Source organism: Conger conger, chromosome 11, assembly GCF_963514075.1.
Source record: "Conger conger chromosome 11, fConCon1.1, whole genome shotgun sequence".
NCBI classification, from domain to species: Eukaryota; Metazoa; Chordata; class Actinopteri; order Anguilliformes; family Congridae; genus Conger; species Conger conger.
Genome location: NC_083770.1, coordinates 26,008,998 through 26,030,229, shown reverse-complemented (window position 1 = coordinate 26,030,229; position 21,232 = coordinate 26,008,998). Strand labels below are relative to the sequence as shown.

The window sequence follows — 21,232 nt, the reverse complement described above, 5'->3', positions numbered from 1 at the left end:
ATAACCAGCATCTGGCGATGTCTATGGGTCTTCAAATGAAACAAAGCCCTCACTATGACAACTTTATGTAAGAGTATGTTGTACAATTAATTTGCCCAATTGCATTTGGCCCCCTAAAATGGGGGGACTATGGAAAAATGGGCTGCAATTCCTACATGAATCACTGCATATGGATGTGAATAGCCTTAAATTAAAGCTGACAGTCTGCATATTTCAACCTCATATTTTTAAATTCAAGTCTAATGTGCTGGAGTACAGAGCCAAAACAAACGTATCATTGTCCAAATACAGACTGCACTGTACATGATGCAGCTCCTACATGGGTAGGCCCAGGATATTGCCTGTGTACAGTCATCATCCTAATATTTTCTCTAGGCTGTTCCCTCTGGATGACCGATTCAAAATGGAATGCTTAACATTAGTACATGGACTGTTTTACAAGACCGCATATACATATTCAACTCAAAGCAGGTTATTGCACAGGATTTGGTTACAGATGAGTCATTGGCTTAGTTTTGGTTATTGCGGGTTTTTTTTTATTTGTTTGTTTTATTGTTTTTATTAATTTACATCTTTAAGCAGCAGATATGAAGTCACGACTCCTTGACAATGCTAGTTTTGGATACAGTGCATTGTGGGAGAAGGGTTAAGTACCACAGAATGTGAGTGTGTGTGTGTCTGTCAGTCAGTCACACTGACCGCAGTTCAGCGGTCTCTCCACCACTGCCTCACTCCTCAGAACACACTGTGTGCTTAGTGCCCTCCTGTGGACCCTCTATGTGTAGCAGCTCTGTGTGGAGCTGTGCTTCTGCCCTGTGGGTTTCAGTGCACTGAACCGGAGTAGCTGCAGCTATAACCATACTGTTCTAGAAGCAGAATCCTCCATACATGATACATTCCAAAACGATTCCCAACTTAGCTTTTCTCAGGCTTGCTTAGATATTCTGAATATAACCACCCTTTCCAGCCGTCCCCTACGGTCATGCTTTCCAGGAATTAGGGTTTGTGGGATATTTTTTGCAATCTAATTTAGATTAAATTAAGGGATTTGGGGGTCGCATTACATTGAAATTAATGGTTGTGCTTTAGATTGTGGTTTGGACAAAAGTGCTTGAATCGCTGTAATACTGATGCCATGTTTAAACTCAAAATGTTGGTCGAACAGATTTAATTTTGGAATGCGGAGTGATACTTTGGTATGCAGAGTATTGTTTTGTTTACTTTAAACATAGTTACAGTCATAAACTCCTGACTTCAATAGAAATTAGATTGCACTTCAGCGATGCCTACCATAATGTATTATTCTTTTCTTTAAATTGTACACTGTCAAATTTCTTGTCGTTGCATGTTCTGGTACAGAACATATGAGCAGGGGATGAGGGGTAGGAGAGGGTGGAGAGACTCAGAGGTATTTGGCTATGAGTCTGCTTTGGGGGTTGGCTGGGAGGCCTCCTTGGTTCGGTCACGGACGGTCTTGAGGAAGGACATGATTCCGGAGCCGCCTGTGCCCGTCTCCTCGAGGGCCTTGGGGGCCTTGCTCAGAGCATTCTTCACACACCCCTGCCCCTGGGCGCGGAGTTGGCGGGCGCGGGCGGCGGGAACGACGATGTAGCGGCTCACCATGTTGATGTGATAACTGCGCAGTGCCACCAGCTGGGACACGCAGCGGTGGAAGGCGGTGGTCAGGGGATCGCTGTCCTGGTTCAGCACGTACTGCCGCAGGGACGGACTGGAGGAGATGTCCTGGATCAGCCTCTTGTGTTGGGGGAACATGTAGTCCCTCATACGTGTGAGAAAGGCCCCTAGCCAGGAAAAAAAGCACTTTGATCCTCAGATTCTGTACAAGTTGTGTACTGTACTGTAGTAATTATGTACTGTACAAGTTGTGTAGTGCACTGTAGTTGTGTACTGTACTTTAGGAGCTGTGTATTGTACTGAAGTTGTGTACTGTACTTTAGGAGCTGTGTATTGTACTGTTGTTGTGTACTGTACTTTAGGAGCTGTGTATTGTACTGTAGTTGTGTAGTATGTTGTAGTAGGTGTGTACTGTACTACTGTAGCTGTGTAGTGTACTGTAGTAGTTGTGTAGTGTATTGTAGGTGTCTAGTGTACTGTAGTAGTTGTGTAGTGTATTGTAGGTGTATAGTGTACTGTAGTAGTTGTGTAGTGTATTGTAGGTGTGTAGTGTACTGTAGTAGTTGTATAGTGTATTGTAGGTGTGTAGTGTACTGTAGTTGTGTACAGTACTTTAGTAGCTGTGTAGTGCACTGTTGTTGTGTACTCTACTGAAGTAGTTGTGTAGTGTATTGTAGTTGTGACACACAAGGCTGTAGTGCGGCTCTTACCACTTTGGGGCTCGTGTGACACCCCCAGCAGCTCGTCAAAGCAGTGCATGAAACTGCTCTGTGCTGCACTCCCTCCCGAAAACCGCACGGGCTCTGCCTGCACCCCTTCATACACCAGTCCCTCCGGCATGCAGGGATTATCTTTCCACCTGAACAATACACACACAGAAATACACATATTATAAACACACATGCACAAACATTCATACCGAGCATGCACATATACACATATGCACCAGGCGTACGTATAAAGGCATGCACACACACGCGCACACAGAAACTCTTGAGCTTGTGTCTCATATTCAGTGTGAATAAGAAAACATTAATATCCCTGTGCAGGCACAGTACGTACCCTGAAAGAAAGATCCGCATGGTCCCATAGAAGGTGCCTGGGTCGACGTGTTCTGGAATCACACAAGAGAGGTGTGATGGTTTGACCAGTCTGGAATAGAAAGTTCCTACCACATTCACTCTCGCATGTCAGTGCCAGTTTAGCTGTTTCAGAAGAATCAGTACTGTACTATGCATCAGGCTGAGTTTCTCTGTCATACTGCCGATGGCTTGGGCAATGTCCTCCAGTGCCCTGGTCACCATATTGGCATCTCCGCGACGCACTCCGTTTATCACCACTGGGATGGCCTGCAACACAAACACGTCTCCATTCCAGTGTCCACAATGCCACAACCACACAGATAAACCCAGACCCGTCTGCTAACCAATGCTAACTCACCCTGTAGAGGGGAATAACCTACAGCAGGGCTACCCAACCTAACCCTGGTCCCAGAAATCTGCCATTCACTCCAGCCTTTACAAAGCACACCACAGTTTTGCATGTTCTCCCCGTGCCTGCATGGGTTTCCTCCGGGTACTCTGGTTTCCTCCCACAATCCAGAGACGTGCAGGTGAATCCAAAGACAGGATAATATCTCCAGAAACAGGTTGGGAAGCCCTGATCGACAGCTTTCAGGATGGTCAGGAGGGTGTTCCACCATTTTAGATTTAAGTTCAGGAGAACGTGCAGTATGTTCCCTCCATGTCCTCAGTGTGTATAAACATACTGCTGTATACACGATTACATGTCAAAAGAATGTACAGTATGCTGTGGTCTAAGAATGATAAGAATGCAAACATTTCTAAATGTTTGTAATGTGTGTATTTAGAATTTGTATTTTTGTATTTGGTTAGCATGGTTGATAGTGATTTAACCTGGAATGTTGCCAGGTTAGACAGGTTTGCCACTACTGCTGATATTAATCCTATATTATAAGTTTCTCTGGATATAATGTTGTTTTGTTCTATATTTATCAACTGTTTTCACATTTATTGCTGTTGTACTGAATCCATATTAAGTTTCAATGCATTGGTTGGCAGCTATGGAAGGCTCATTAATGATCTACCAAGTGCACACACTAAACTGTCTGAAGCTGGTGTCTAAAATTGTGTCTTCTGTTGCTTTGACCAGCAGAGTCAGAACTTTAAAAGGAGAAGACTCACATTTAGGCCAGGCACTGCGGCCTTCTCCACCATCATGGTGACGATGAAGAACCCTTCCATACTCTCTCCCCCTGGCAGACTGAGCAGCAGCTCCATGTTCCTGGGGCAGTGACACCAGGGTCACACAGGACAACTCTCTCTCTCACACACACACTCACTGTATACTGCATACACATGCACAGGCATTCACATACACACATACATGCACATACACATACACTCATCGAGCACTTCATTAGGTATTGTTTAGACCAATTGGTCTTCTGCTGCTGTAGCCTATCCACTTAGAGGATTGAAGCGTTGTGTGTTCAGACATGCTCTGCTGCATACCACTGATGTAAGGTGTGGTTATTTGTGTTACTGTCACCTTCCTGTAAGCTTTGACCAGTCTGGACCTTCTCCTCTGACCTCTCTCATTAACAGCGTGTTTCTGCAAACAGAACTGTTGCTCACTAGATGTTTGTTTTTCACACCATTCTCTTCAAACTCCAGAGACTGTTGTGTGTGAAAATCCCAGGAGATCAGCTGTTTCTGAGATACTGAAACCACCCTGTCTGGCACTAACAATCATTCCATGGTCAAAGTCATTTAACCATAACCCAGATTCCCCATTCTGACAATTGAACAGCTGAACCTCTTGTCCACATCTGCATGCTTTTATGCATTTAGTTGCTGCCACATGATTGGCTGATTAAATATTTGCATTAACAAGCTGGTGTACAGGTCTACCTAATAAAGTGGTAACTGAGTGCATGCACACACACACATAGACGCACACACAATTCCAATTTTCAATTTCAAGATATATATATTTTTTTAATCTAATGCCCGATGTGGGGCTGAGAATTGTATAATTCCCACCCTAATTTACTTTATCTGCAGCCAAAGCCAATTCATGCAGGAACCCCACAGCTGAGTCACTGGGAGAGTGGAGCCTCTAAAACACATGGTGTCACCAGCACACAAGTGTGCACAGAGCGGAGTCAGAGGAAGACCTTTCATATGCGGCTTGGTCATGTAGAGACAGATGAAATGTGGATCCCTAACCAACTGAACCCTCCCATACTCCGGGGAGCCGAATTGCACATCACCCAATGAAACCACAATGCTGCACTGCCACAGATATGACCGGAGACTGTCGGGCTCATCCGTACACCAGTGTGGTGCCTTAACCGGAAGGTCCCCACTGTTCTGTCAGTTCAGCCTGCTTTTGATTTCACTGTTCACAAAGGAAAGTAATGCAACAGCCTGTAAAGCCTTCCTCTACAAGGGCATGTGAATCTCTGCGCATGCTTGCATGAATATGTTTTTAAGGATTGATTTCAATGAGATACTTACTCTATGTCAAAGGGGCTGGTGAAGGAATCCAGAGATGGCATTAAAAGAGAAAGAAGGGAGATTTATATTTCCTGCAGGAGGATTTGGCCAATAATTTTCCATCCCACAAACCCTCACAACATGTTGTTTGCTTTTCGCACTGACAGCCACTCCGATGCGGAGCAGAGCCTTGGCCCCTGGAAGGCCTGGCAAGGTCACTCTCTCCAGCACCCGTTAGACACTGGAGCCACACTGGTATGACCCTTACATAACAAATCACTTGTCTAAAAACCACATATAAACACCCAACTATAAAAACAACTCATCCCAAAACCCAAAATAACCTAAAATAATGTGAGACATTTTGTAAGTAAGACATTTTGTTTTCACATGAAAATGGTAGTTCACATTGGATGAAGTCAGTCTTGTGTTTTGTGTTTTGTTCTTGCATGTGGAAATTATCATTCACATGTGGGAAAAAAAGCTAATCACATGAAAATGTCCAGTTCACATGTGGCATTTAGCTTTTTCACAATTGCCTTAATTCACATGTGAAGATATAAAATGTATTTTTTGGATATGAACAGTGGCCTCATGCGTGTGTGTGTGTGCGTGTGTGTGTGCGTGTGTGTGGCATCACACCCTGCTCAGAGCCCGACTGGCCCCGACTGCATCTGCATCTTTGAAAGTCTCAGCATGTGTACCCATCTGACGGCCACATCCCAGAGTTCTGTGGGTCGCATTCCTCCAGTGCTGTGTGGATTTTGTGCGGATGTGCTCTGGGAATTGTGTGGGAGTGTCGCTTGGTGTCTGGCTCTTTGCGTTGCTGGGGAGGGCTGCTGACATATTTATTAAAGGGCTGGTGCCTGCTCTCCATGTGTGTGTGTGTGTGTGTGTGTATGTGTGTGCATGGCAGAATGTCTGGAGAAGCTAATGTATATGAATACGTGCGTGGAGGGGAGTCACAGTGTGGAATTAGCTGTGTGTGCATGTGTGTCTGTGTCCATGCATGTCTGTGCACAAGTGAGTGTGTGTGCATGCACGCCTACATTTGTGTGCGTGTGTGTATGTGAGCATGTGTTTCTGTGAGCGTGTGAGTCAGTGTGTGTGTATGTAAGTGTGTGAGTCATTATGTGTGTATGCAAGCATGCCAGTCAGTCTGTGTGTATGTATATGTGTATGTGAGTCAGTGTGAGTGAGTCAGTGCATGCATTTCCCCCCACCCCTCAGGGTCCCTCTTCCTCCAGTTGGTCAGCACTCCATCACCGTGGAGGAAGATTGGAGGAATCCCCAAGCGCTGGGACACCTCCCAGATAGGGACAGCCAGGTTTCGGGGCAACACCTGAGAGAAGACGATGAGCTCAGTTCAGAACGTGGCCTTTCTTTTGGGCAACATTTCTACCCCCCATTTTGACTCTTCTGCAATCGCATTAATGGACTAGCATCTCTAAAGCATATGCTGCCAGCTCTGCATCTCATTCTCCTCTGCAGTCTTCTAGCTGAGCTCCTCTGCACTGCATCAAAGGAGAACATTTCGTAAGCAGCTGGCACAGGCAGACTGCAGGCAGCCAATTATGCACGAAGTTGCCCTTGCTCAATGAGATGGGGCCAGTCCCACTGAGACTGAAGCCCTCCTGCGGTGGCCAATGCTATGGGCAATTATGCCCAGCCCAGCAGGGCTACTGGAAACACGCAGGACTGGCATGGCACTGCTTTAGCTTTGATGAGTCACCAAGCAGCCCAATATTTCCTTTCTTTTAAGTTACATCTTGCATCATTATTCAAATCACAAGCCTCTCTAGTCTCAAAAGCAGAGGCAACGCATCCCCTGCAATGTTTGCCGCAGTTTTTAGCGGCCGCTTTGTGGCCTGGAGTTTGAAGCAGCAAACCTCACAACGCGCAGTGTCTGACATGTCGCATTTAGCCCACTGTGCAAGAGAAGCGGGCTCTCTGCTTCCTGCACCTCCGGGAAACCATTTCACATTCTGTTATGGAGTCGTGCTGATGATGCACCAGCCAGGACACACAGTACAGTTGCAGGTTACATTTTTCCTTCACAGAAGATTAGTTGCTAATTTAATTGTATAGTAGTAGGATGCCACGCCAAACCCCTCCCCACCTCATCCAGTTGTTGGTACTGGAAGCTCAAGTCAGATTAGGTTAAACACTCGTTGCTGACCAGCAAACTGCAGCAATATACCAGAAGAATCAAGTAGCAATTAACATGTGCATATCCAATCATGTCAATATACATAGCTTGTAATCATATTGTTAACTCTCCTATTATGTTTGTGGTCAATTTGACCCCAGTCACATTACATTACATTCTTGGCATTTGGCAGACGCTCTTAGTGATGTACAACAAAGTGCAAAGTGCATACCCATAACCAGTGCACTGCAAGATCTAGAGGGAAGTACAATTTAAAGTACGGATCTAGGTTAGGACTCGGACTAGGGCCGATTTGATGTTATCTGACAGTGGATTGTATCTAAAAACTGTTTTTATACAGCACAACACAAGAGTGTTATACACTTACATAAGGATAATAAACTGCTTACATAGCCAAACGAAACTAGCAAAAATTGCATCCAAACGAGTTATTTCACAAGTGACATATTTAGTCTCTTAAAAATTTATTAACCTTGTTTAATATTGATGCTGTATGATTTTTCTAATTTTCTAATTTGATGGGATTAAATGGTAAACATTCAATAAACATACTGTAGCAACTTTGCATACAAATGTATTATGTGGGGTTATTTTGACCCACTGAAACTGTATAAAATATAAGAAAATATACAACCATTTTTATTTCTTTGTGGTTGATTCTGGTGGCACTTTCCCATACAGATACCAAACCTTCACTTTCTGTACCTTAGGCTCTAAAATGAGATGTTTCTCACAGATTTTTCATATTTATGGATAAAAGGCTAGTCATTTTGGAATATATGACTATATTTCTATTACAATAATTGTGTGTTTATTTCAACTGTTGGGATCAATTAGACCCCAAACATAAAAGCAGTCATAAAATCCTTACATAATTGGTTAATATAAAAATATGTTTACAATGCAGAGTTAACTATGACTGTTGTAGTGTTACTGTAGAGAAAAGCATGCTGCTAACTTGAATTTGCCGTTATTTTCCTGGTCATCTTTTTAATTGTCCTGCATTTATTTTGCCATTCTATACCTACTACTTCTGTTCCCATGACAATTCTAAATCATTATTGGCACAATGATTGCAAATGAGAGACAAAAAATGTGTTGGTCCTTCCCATAGTGTAAGCTGTAGACTATACAAGAAACATTTTACATTATTTTATTACCTCTGAATTTAGAAAAATATTTACAGATGTTCAACAGTTGATATTATTATAATTTGTGTCTTTCCTATACCCAGTAGCATTATTGTCACAGTGACAAAGCATCAATGACTGTACCTTTTTACTTGGTTGGTTAAATGGTAAATGGCAAACTTCCACACCTGTAGTAGATATGCCCACAGAATCTGGTGATGGGAGGTTTAAAAATAACTTGAATGTGGACTTGAGTCTGTGTGTGCATTTCTGTACACGCCTGCATATAATACTGCATCAATAAAAAGATTCAAGAGTCAAAACTTTATTGACCATTAATTCAAGCAGTAATGGAAATGTGTCTTTGGCAGAGTGCGTAGCTCACATAAGGTGTAAATGTTTTTTTAAAAGTTTGACAGTTACAGTTGACAGTTACAAATCAGATATTAAGTATTAAGTGCTGTGTGCTAAGTCGGCTTGGTAAGTCTACAGGTTCATGGCAATGGCAGTGGGGGTAAATAACCTTTTAAAATGGCACTTCCTTGCACAAGGGACTCATCTCAAAAGAGGGGGTGGGTTGTGTCATCCAGGAATTCTCACAGCCCCTCTCTTCCCTGCCTTTGCATAGTGCTCTGGGAGCTGGGTCTGCTCACAGCACGTGACCGGACTGCGGAATACCTTCACGATGCCTGTTTCACCCTCCTGCCACACGTAGCCCATGGTCATTACGGCGAGCGCCAGGTGTGCCAGGCGCAGCTCTCTGTACTTCTGGAGGAACATGGGGTCCAGCTGGGGCATCTGGGAAAAGAGGAGGAGCTGAAGTCCCCTATCTGCACTGTGCCATCAGACATGCAGGAGCTGGGACATTAGCCTGTTCACTGTTACAGACTGAAAGATTACCGCATGCCTATTTATCTCGTGTATCCCGGCTTAAACTATGCTGTGCTAACTTCTTTTGACAGGAAGGAACAACTTTATGTACGTCATGTTTTGAAATCTATTTCTGTGCCAAAGGATAATCAGACAGAATATAATATGCAGATGGCAGGAGCTGTCATCAGCTGCGAGATTGCAGTGCAGTTTTTAATGCTCACCTTTATGCTATGTCTCAAATCATTAAAATCTCCTAGTAAAGTTTGTTCCAGACTGTGTGCATACTTCTGTTGGAAATTATACTTTATAAATTATAGTTATTTCTGACCAGACATGTCTAACCTGATGGCCTTCTTATCATACTTGCAAAGGAAGCTCCACATCATCATCATAGTTACAAAGGAAACTCCACATCTCTGGCGCCACGTCTACAGTTGAAGTCAGAGACCATTGATTGATGCTCGATCGGATTGAGATCCAGGGAATTTGGAGACCTTTTGCTGAAAGAGGCCACTGCCATCGGGGAATACCTCTGCCATGAAGTGGTGTACCTGGTCCGCAACCATGTTTTGGCAGTTGGCACGTGTCAAACTGACATCCACATGAATGCCCAGACCCAGGGTTTCCCAGCAGAACATTGCCCAGAGCATCACACTCCACACTATGTTAAAGGAAACAGGACTCATCGGACCAGGCCACCTTCTTCCATTGCTCCAAGGTCCAGTTCTGACACTCTCATGCCCATTGTAGGCATGTTCGATGGTGGAAAGGGGTTAGCGTGGACACCCAGCTAACAGGGGTTAGCATGGGCACTCTGCCCCACATGCAGCAGGCTGCGATGCACTGTGTGTTGTGACACATTCCTCCTGTAACCATGATTAACTTTGTTGCCCTCACACATCGATGAGCGTCTTCTGGCCTTAATGATTTGGCCCTAGTCAAAGTCGCTCAGGTCTTTACGCCTGCCCATTTCTCCTGCATCCAACACTTTGCCTATGAGAAGCAACTGTCCGCTTACCTGCCACACTGACATGAACTGACTGACTGAACCCAGATAAAATGACAAATATCTGGGCTATTTTCGCAGACACAGATTAAGCCTATAGCCCTAGACTGAATTCAATTCTGAATGGAGATTCTCCATACAATACTCAGTTTAGTCCAGCACTCAGACTTAATCAGTATCAATAACCTTCACAGACTGTGATGTTCAGAAAAACACACCAGAGACGTGATAGAGACACAAACAGTGCCTTTCAGATAGTTTCAGTTTCAGTGTAGTAGTGTACTATAATGGTTATGCATCTGCTTGTATCTTTTGAGAGGTTATAGGTTTGATTATCATGTGGGGACACTGCTGTTGTTCCCTTGTGTAAGGTAATTAATATATCTGGTAAATATCCAGCCGTATAAATAATTGATGTTACATTACATTATTGGCATTTGGCAGACGCTCTTATCCAGAGCGACGTACAGTTGATTAGACTAAGCAGGAGACAATCCTCCCCTGGAGCAATGCAGGGTTAAGGGCCTTGCTCAAGGGCCCAATGGCTGTGCGGAAAATGACTGGGACACGCAAGGTCGGTGGTTCTAATCCCATTGTAGCCACAATAAGATCCGCAGCAGCCATTGGGCCCTTGAGCAAGGCCCTTAACCCAGCATTGCTCCAGGGGAGGATTGTCTCTTGCTTAGTCTAATCAACTGTACGTCGCTCTGGATAAGAGCGTCTGCCAAATGCCAATAATGTAATGTAATGTAAAAACAGTAAGCTATGTAACCAGAGCATTGTTCATTCAGATTTTTTTTGCAGTGTGCCTAAACGTACGGGTGTGCAGAGAATGTGGTACCTGATGGATCCGGGCACGTAGTGCATGGGAGTGGATAAGCTCTGGGACGCACTGGGCAATGTCCATCCATGGCTGATAGTATGGGGGCAGCTCAGCCTGAAGGGAGAAGAGGCTCATTACCGATCCGCACTTATTAGCATGGGCGAATTCACATGACTTTACGAGACCTCTCTGGGAAGAATTAGTGAATAATGCGAATAATGCCTTATGCTGATGTAGCACCTGTCAAGGATAAATTCAGGGTCCACTTCCACCAGTTTTAATGCATTCATGGACAGTAATTGCAGTGATGGATACCAGTTCATCCTTAGTCCAATTCTAAAGAGTTGTGCAACCAGCACTTAACATACCATCCTGATTGTCTGCTCCATCAAGCACTTAGCAAGCATTTATTTGGCCAGTTGAATTCAGAGGTGAACTTTCCCATAACCCCACTAATGAGTGATAGTGTTTTATGTGAGCCACACAGTGTTTAAATGGAACATACATACCTGCACTGTTATATGTACTGTTTGAACGGTTATGTGTTATGTAACAGAATGTACCCAAGCCAGCACAGTACCTAGCTTGATTGCTATAAATATCTGTGCAAAATGTATAGTATACCTTTCTAACATGTACAGCATTTTGTGACTTAATCAGAGAGTGGCAGGCTTGTATGAATGCGCCTTCATGATCTTTATTCAAAACTAGGCATCAACTACAGGACAGCTGCAGTATGCCCATCATGTGCTTGGATCACAGAGCAAGGACTCCCCCTGCTGGACTAAAAAAGAACATACAGCATCAAGCTGGTTCATATTTGTCTCTGTCTTCTACTCTAACTACTGACCAAACTAATGACTGGACAAAAGAACTTCCGGACCAGTCTCCAAGTAAGAAATTGACTATATAATTGAATTGACTATAATTTATATAATATGAGAGAGACTATTGCTTTTCTGTTTTGGCACAGTTTTACCATCTGAACATGACACTTATGGTTTAACTATAGTCAAACACCATACACTTGCACTACACACAAACAATTCTCAAGTGTAATCACACTCAACCAACAATAGTGGAATTTAATGAAGTGGTAGTTTCCTTCATGACTATCAAATGGAGTATACCATTTAGCACAAAATAATCAGTCGAGACAGGTAATTTGTGAGGTAATTTGCAATTAAAATCTAAAACTCTAAAACATTTTATTTGAGAAAATGTGTTTGCATGTCTCTGATGTATATGCTTTGTTCTGTGTTTTCCCCTCAGCATGAAGCCCTACCCAAAAAGTCAAAGAACATTATTTACTAATGGGCACACTGTAACATATACACGTCAAAGAACATTACTAACAGGCACACAGTCACATATACATGTCAAAGAACATTACTTACAAATGGGCACACTGTCTCATATACATGTTGTAGGAGAAAATTCACAGAACAAGGTGTTCTTGCCTCCTGTTAAGACAATCAATCACCTATTTTAAAACAATCAATCACAAATCAAAATCAGACCAAAGCATCAAATTGCTAAAGTTGAGCAAGCTGGTTCCTCCAAAACTCTCAAAGCTTCATGCCAAAAAATATACCAATATGTATGCAGCCTATAATCAATGTATATCATATGTATGCTGCCTATTTACTCATAAAATCAATATGTAATCCAATGAACCTATATCATTAAAGCTTATGGGAACGCAAGAAACCAGTGTCAACTGTAGAAAATGTAATCCAATGAACCTATGTCATTCATTACAGATGAGCTTATGGAAACGCAAGAAACCACCATTAATCAATTGTTAAAGTACGATTAAGTATGGCTATATATTTTCAAACTGATTAACTGCTCATTTGAGCTAGAAGTATAGTGACCCATATGTAACCTGAATTGAATAAAATAATGTGTATGCTTAAGAAAAGTTGGAAAGTACCGAATAACACCATGTTTTGCATGATTCACTTTTTATGATTCCTCTGTGTTAGAAAACTGCTTGCAGGGCAGGATGCCTGGCGTTGTGGGGGTGGGCTATCAATGTCAAGGACAGTTCACGTATGAGCCGTGCAGGACGGGGAGTCTTGTGTGATGGGGGTGGGCTAACTTTGGCAAAGACAGTTTTCAGAACAGCTGTATGCCTGTACAATGCAATAAGAACATTTATTTTTAAATATAGCCTGTGATACAAAATATCATTTAACATGTCATGTCAATTATTTTTGATGAGAACACATTTGTGGAGGGCAGTTTGTATGCCTGTGCTTTCTTAAGATCAAGCTGACAAAACAAAGTTATGTTGAAAGAAGTGTATAAAATGTGTGTGAAACCAACAATCGAGGTCCACTTCTGCAGAACTGGTCTGGCTTTGTGCACTTGTGCTAATAATTCTGATTTTCCTGAAGAGTTTGCTGCCGTGGTGTCTTTTCCCTCATGAAGTTGTTTTTCGACAAATTAGAGATTGGACTTAGAATTCTGTCATTTCCTAGACACGACAATGTCAAAGAACATTACTTACTAATGGGCACACTGTCACATATACATGTCAAAGAACATTACTAACGGGCACACCGTCACATATACATGTCAATGAACATTACTTACTAACGGGCACATTGCCGCATATACAGTCCTATTGGAAAAGCAAGGCCTATTGGAAAAGCAAGGCCAATTCCCTACAATCTCCTCTTTAGGAGGAGAAATGCATGTTCAATTGGGTTAAGGGCTAATGATTGACTTGGCCAGTCTAAAACCTTTCACTTTTTCTCCCAAGTGAAGTCCTTTGTTGTGTTGGCTGAGTGTTTTGGGTCATTGTTTTGTTACATGCTGAAGTTCCTGTAGACTTCTGAATTCATCATTCATGCTGCTACCATCACAATTTACATCATCAATAAAGATTAGTTGGCCCACTCCAGAAGCAGCCATGCAATCCCAAGCCATGACACTTCCTCAGTCCACTCAGTCCATAAAACTTTGTTCCAGAACATTTGTGGCTCATCTCTGTACTTATTTGCTAATTGTAATGTCACTTTCCGATTGTTACTACAGATGAGTGCTTTTCATCTTGGGGTATAGTCTCTATAATACTGCTGTCTAAGTCTTCTTTAGATGGTTGATTGAGTTACCTTCACCCCTGCCCTGGGGAAATTATTTGTGATGTCACTGTCTGATATTTTGGGATTTTTCTTCACAGCTCTCAACTGGGCTATAAAGCTTGTGCCCACACAACACTACTTTGTAATTGCCCTCCCTTGCATTTAACCAGTATGTTTCATACTGTAATCAATACTATTTTGCTGCATTAATAAATTGTTATTGACCTGAATTTTGGACAATAAGTTTTATTTCACAAAGAACCAAATTCCTACAGCCTAGCTGGTCATTTGTACTCCATACATCCTCCACTACAGCAGAGAGGAGCTTTTTAACCTGAGACACTCAGAAAAGTATCTTAGAACAACTGCATCAACAGTCTTGCAGTTCTTCACACACACACAAACAACAGCGTACAAATACAAATCTGAATCTACATGAAGTAGGCAAAATCTACATGAAGTGATTCAAAATGACAGGAGAAAATTTGAGAACAGCCATCTTCTGGTAGTTGTGGGGTTTATCAATATTCAAAATACGACTATTTGCATAGCAGTGCACAATTCCCAGTGAGTGATTAGCCAACCTCAAGATTGGCTCATGATGAAGTGAAAAATAGCAAGGCAAGTTAGGTTGTTTTCTGTGGATTACAGTGAGTTTGCATACTGCTGGGGGGCTCCACTTTGCCATACTACTTTTAGACAGGCAGTGGCACCCCTGATGCATACAGAAGATGTAATCTATTTTTAGCAAAAATCAATATACATGATCAACAAATGTTACAGAACAGTCACCTTTGCCCTGAAAATGATAAAGTTCTGCTGCAAAGCAAATACAAAACATTCTGTATTTATTTTCTTTTGAGTGTCTAAACACAAAAAGAAAATTGCATTTAGACATTTTTTTCTCTTTTTCAGTGACCAAATAGCCTTCAGAGACTGCTGGCTAAACACTTAACCTACTAGTTAATGAATGGTTGTCCCTGTGTCCCCATTGCACACATAACTGCTGAGAAGTAACTGTTCCTACTGTGAATTGCTGTGACGCATTTCAACAAAGTTAAAGTGAAGTGAAGTGCTGTTTCTCCTACTGCTTTCCAACCGCATAAAGAAATTAATCTCTTTCCCTACCAGGGGTTCCGGGAGCATGAAGCCATACTGTTTGGAGACGTGGTAGGAATCCAGGGAGAAGGGTGGCTGGTCGTCTGTGGGGCTGCTGGCCATGGGATCGGTAGAGGAGGCGATCTGTTGGTGATCTGACGGTGAGCAGAGTTTTACTTTACCTTTAGTCACTTTTTAGGTATTGCACAACTTTCAGTCCTACCAATTTCCCAGTGGGGGTTGGGTGAACATGAGGTTTACATGCAGCCTTAAGGCAAAGTGGTTGTCATTGAAATAGATATGGGAGTTACTAAACAAACCACCAGGTCATTGTGCCTGCGTACACCACATCAATGGCCAAATGACACCAAATATAGATGGTTTTCCATAGAAAACGATACAAAATAAAAATAACTGCCTTATTGCTACAGTGGCAGTAATCTGTTTAACACAAACATGATTGACAGTGTGGTACCTCTACCTGGTGGACTATGTCCCACGTTGCAGAAATAATAAAAATGTATGAGAGCATTTTTTGAGAATAAAGCTGTATGTTATTGTATGTTTCATGAATGAGAAGATCAGGGAATGTAGTTATTTTGGGACATGGGTGCTCTACATTTCAAGCTTTGAAGACTGTACTGCACAGGTTGGAGTTTACCATTGGATTTGAAATTATTTTCCTTAAGTCAGGAAATATCCAGTATATTTCATATTCTACATACCTCAGCAGACAGGTCTTGGAGGTGAGATTTAAGCTTCCCTCATAAACTGAATCAATTCCTTACCTCTTGTTAGGTTGAGAAGGAAAAATAAATCCACCCTTGTATTGTAATAAGGAGGCAATCCAGTCAGGAAAACACTTCACACTAGATCCAATTATGAGGGTCTTAATTTCTGCAGTACACCTGCTAACAGAGTCAACACGTACTAAAAATGCATCATTAACAGTGATCCTTTATGCAAGAGGGACCTTTTTGGAACTATGTGATTTCGATTGACGAAACCAAAATGTAACTTTTTGGCTACCACCAAAGAAGGGGCTTTGGAGAAAAATGGATAAAGCCTTTGTAGAGAAGAACACCTAGCCAAACATGAAGCATGGAGTTGGATCCATAATGCTTTGGGGTTGTGTGGCAGCGGGGGGCACAGGAAATATTGTGCGAGTAGAAGGAAGTATGGATTCCACCAAATATCAAGAAATTCTAGAGGCTAATGTTCAAAGGTCAGTCTACACATTGAAGTTGAAGAGAGGTTGGGTATTCCAACAAGGCAATGATCCAAAGCATACCTCAAAATCAACAATAAAGTACCTCCAGGAAAGACGGATGAAGGTTTTGGAATGGTCACTACAGTCCCCAGACTTCAATATTATTGAAAATCTGTGGAGAGATCTCAAACATGCTGTATATTCAAGGAGGCGGAAGAATACTTCTGAGCTAGGCGTGTTCTGCCAGAGATGTTCAAAAGTCATCAAATGGAAGTCCAAATCAAGTCCCAAGACTCTGAGCTAGAGTCCAGGTCGAGTCCCAAGTCTCCAGAATGGTGCAGCCTAACCAACAGTATGGTTATATAAATTAATCAGGATTCCTATACTACTATATTGTGTATATGACATCAAGTGTGTGACAACTGAAGAAGCAGTATTATAAGGGGCACACAAAAAGATGAGCAATGAACAACTATGCCAAAATCTCAGTTCTGGTGCAGTAGGTAATTGATATACCAATAAATAAGATAAAAAATAGAATGGTTATTTATTTTAAGAACTCTGTGTAACTCTTGTAACATAATGAAAGCATTATCATGGGCTGTAATATAAGATCATGATCAATAACAAAATAGGGGCCAGTTACATGAGCACAGATTAAGATCAATCCTGGACTAAATGCAGTTTTGTATGGATAATCTCTCATTGCATTTAGTCCAGGACTAGCCTTAATCTGCATCTGGGACTCAAGAATAATAATTATAACTGTATTTGTAAATGAAGTTACTTAGTTAACTGAGGCCAGCGTACATTATATGAAGTGAAATAACGTTATTCCAAATAATGCTAAACCTCGTCTAAAATGCAAATAAATTAACATGCATTAACTAATACTCATTTTAATATTAATATTAATACTAAGTAACGTAATTGACTGTACAGTGTCAGGTGATATGGGAAATGGACAGGCTGCATAATTTGCTAAACAAAACAGAGCATAGATGTCCACATGCACCAGAACCAGTTAGTTAGTGTTGAATCACATTGCAGTATTGGTTTATTAATATACTCCTACCTTTTCATTGCATAGTAAAATTATAAATCATTTCAAAACTGCATGCAACTACAGTACATGCCAATCTCGGTCTCTATGCAAGCTATTAATGTTAAGGTCAATTACAAACAAGCTCTCTCAAATACAGAATACAGTTCATATTTGTATGACACTGGAACACCAAAAAACAAGACATTCAATATCACTCGCTGTCCTGCTTGCATATCGATCTTAAAGACCATACTGAAAGGTTTTTAAAATAGTGCAACCCTTCATCGGTCAGCAGATCAAAATTCCCATCACATGGCCAATTTAATGAAAATGCGGTTGTTTGTGTGAACTACGTTGATAATGAAAATGTACATAGTTTTTCAAGCCAACCAGAAGAAGTTTGTTTTAACGTTACAGTATCTTACGCTCGTGGTTCTCTAGCTAGCATAGCTTTTCAAGATTAAAAAAAAGGGGACCTTTGTCACACCGCAAAGGCTGACCTGTTTCACATCTTCTGGTCCTAAAATAACAAGCTATTGGTCCACTGTATTTGGAACAAATATTCAACATAATATTTTATGTTGATATACAACTTAGGGGGGAAACAGGATGACATAGGCTTATCCCTGATGGTTGGCAAGAAAGATGCCATTGCTTTTGCCTCGCTTGTAGCCTATTGGAGGATCCTATTGGAGTGGAAATCTGCGAGACCTCCTAAAGCATCGGCTTTATGATCTAAAGTTAATGCTTTTTCTTATGTTGGAAAAGATTAAATACTCCTCCATGGGTTATGAAAAGGCGATGGTCGCAGGCTGGGATCATTGTTTGAGTGATGGGATACAAAATCATGGTGTTACTAAGAAATATTCAATCTGCAAATGTATTACTGTGACTTTTATGTACCCCTTTTTTTTATTTAACTTTTTTGTATATATATATTTATTAAGGTAATTATTCTCCTCTTTTACATATTCAACATCCTTTATTAATATGTGTCTTGCAGCATTTATTCATGTCAACAGTCATTATTTTTAAATGTACTCATGAATCACTCTTGGATGTTTGCAGTGTACTTACTTTGTACAGGCAGTTTGAGGTATGAGTGGGATGGTGTAAAAAAAAAAAAAAGAACAAAAAAAAAAGAGAAAATATTTGGATTCAGTATGTCTACTAACTCAATATGCTTCATTTGGCCAACACTTAAAGGGTTAACTGAAACATGAGATGCTGCTTTCTCCCTCTACTTAAAGGTAAAACACACAATAGTACTGTGTGCACCTAAATTCCTCCTTTTCTCAGTGTTGTTAGCTGCCTAAAAGCTTTGATATTTTGTTTGTGTGTGTGTGTGTGTGTGTGTGTGTGTGTGTGTGTGTGTGTGTGTGTGTGTGTGTGTGCATGCGTGCGTGTGCTTATGTGTGTATGAGTGAAAGCGTTTACAAAGTTCTGTGAATGGATAGGCTGACAATGCTGCACACCTGCTTAACTTGTAGCGAATGACAAAAGACAACAAAGCAAAGAAATGGAGGGACTACCGATGAAAGGTGAAAGGTTTTAACTAAGGCTCAGTGCATAAGGCCAGGAGTGTAGTACACAGGACAGGAACACAGGTACGTAACTTTGAGTGACCTTCCCAAAGCGCCACTGACTCAAGAGTTTGGTGGGAGTACTCGATCCTATAGGTAGCATGGCATCCATTTTTCTGCATAAAATGAGTGGTCACCTAATGGGCTTGACATCCACATGTTTTGCTGTTTCATAAATACTTTGGTAATCTGAGAGTGAAAAACTGATTACATACTTTGTCAAAGATACTGCAAATTTTCCTTTTAGGAAATAACTCCAAGACCAAACGCTTCACTGAGGACACCATGGAAGTTGTAACAGCCTATTATGAGTAAGTTTGAATCAGACTTAATTTTGAAAGCCTACTTCATTACTGGACAATTGAGAGATTGCTGTAAAGTGCTATAAAATAGTAGCCTACATAAAAACAATGTATTTGCTTTATAACCACGGTATACCGTAAACCCGAGCAACCTCTAATTTACTATAAGATTCTCTAACCTTTTATAATTCTGTGTTGGTTTTGGCCGTCCTTGTACCTTTAAGATGTTCACAACTACAGTTGCTGAAAGCAAGTTCTAGAGGACAATGCAACTTCTTACCCCTCTGGCTTTTACTTCTTTTATACAGCTTGTTCGACCTTGACTCTGACACAGATAATTTTAGCCCCCGATTAACAATTTCTGTAAATTACGAATGAGCTTGCGCAGAGAAAGTTCTCAGCTTTAATAATGTTAGACTGGGTTAGTGTGCTTAGAAAAACTTGTAATTTGACACAGATAGCGCTAGAATATATTCTACGTCTAGGTGATAAAGAAATTCGGTGCTATAGATGGGTACCAAGGCTACTTAACACAGCATTAACTGTCGTTCATGTTTTAAGGTGCTTTAACAATGTGCCCCAGAATTTGTGAAGTAAGTTAATATGATTTCCACATTTGTAAACATCACCATAAGCTGCTAGTCAGCAATCACACAGTTAAAAAAATGCTGGGTATTTGAGAGTTTTTGACCAGAAGCTACGACAGGCAATTACATTTGGAATGTGAGATTTGGGTAGAACAGTGAGGACTGTTGTTGTGCGTATCAATACAGTGCCTACGGTAACCGAAGCTGCAGACGAGGTAGCTCGTCGCGCTTCGAGGTACGACACTGAGGAAGAGCATTCAGAGTCACTGCGAGATACAAAACATCAGTTTTGGCCTAGACTGGTTGGTTTACAGAGATATCCAAAGCGATTGTATCGGCGACTACTGCCGACAGTTTGCATAGCCAGCCCCGCTGTACTGCCGGGAAAATGAGGCTCAGCCCCGGCTTCCTGAAGGTGCAAGCTGCATCCAATGGGGATCGCGTCGTCCTTTCGCTTTCAAACATCGGCCAGCCCGATGCACCACTTCATTTTATTGCGGTAAGTGTATAATTGATATTTCAACAAATATTCCACGATTAAAGTAATCTGAATGCAACTATGTCGTAATATCATGCACACTACCAGAAGAGCGGACAACAGTGCTTAGGCTACCACGGAGATATTCTGTTGGGAAGACGTGCAGTCTTGCATAACAGTTGATGCAGTCGCCTCGAATGAGAAATATAAGACAGAAAGATGTACACAAGTGTTAGTATGTTTGAGGATGCAAATAGATATCAATCTCTCTCTTATTCGTGATATCAGTAAAATGGAATATAACAAACTATTGTGTTACGTCATGTGTTTCGTACAAATTATTTTCTTCTGTTCAGTATGCTAGCTAAACGTACGTAAACTTTAGAATGTCAGTGCTGCAAATTGACATGGGCTATAAGCATTAGCTAGCTAGGTTACTGCTACCAGGGATAGTCTACAGCCTACAAAGAAAGCATGTGTTAAATTGAACTGAAATATTAGGGTCTTGAATGTTCTTCGACGCCAAATTCGGCGATCTATTTTGCAAAGAACCGATATTAAGTCCTGGATTTGTCATATTTGTTATAATCGTCAAGGTTACTGTCCAGCCATGTCATGTGCTACTGTAGCATATTCAAGCAAAAGACAGTTCGCAGGTGTAGTTGGTTGCATCTGGAGT

General features: G+C 41.5%; 2 protein-coding genes across 3 annotated transcripts in view; one reads left to right on the top strand and one right to left on the bottom strand.

Annotated features, from left to right (window-relative positions):
• Positions 1-546: 546 nt before the first annotated feature.
• Positions 547-20,522, bottom strand: ido1 (indoleamine 2,3-dioxygenase 1). The gene is made up of 11 exons (XM_061259317.1): positions 20,227-20,522; positions 15,379-15,509; positions 11,177-11,272; positions 9,135-9,254; positions 6,380-6,498; positions 5,178-5,192; positions 3,840-3,939; positions 2,867-2,984; positions 2,698-2,749; positions 2,346-2,494; positions 547-1,802 (listed from the first exon to the last, which is right to left on the bottom strand). Exons 1-11 carry the CDS (start codon positions 20,330-20,332, stop codon positions 1,417-1,419), a joined length of 1,392 nt encoding a protein of 463 aa, XP_061115301.1. The 5' UTR covers positions 20,333-20,522; the 3' UTR covers positions 547-1,416.
• LOC133139869 (rho-related BTB domain-containing protein 2-like) overlaps positions 19,464-21,232 on the top strand; it is a 19,325-nt gene continuing 17,556 nt past the window's right edge. The window contains exon 1 of one of the 2 annotated variants that reach the window (XM_061259316.1): positions 19,464-19,497. In XM_061259316.1, the coding sequence (XP_061115300.1) occupies positions 19,472-19,497 (26 nt within the window). In that variant the 5' untranslated portion in view covers positions 19,464-19,471. Of the gene's footprint in view, positions 19,498-20,231; positions 20,575-21,232 lie in introns of those variants that run through there. The other variant, XM_061259315.1, reaches the window with a different exon arrangement.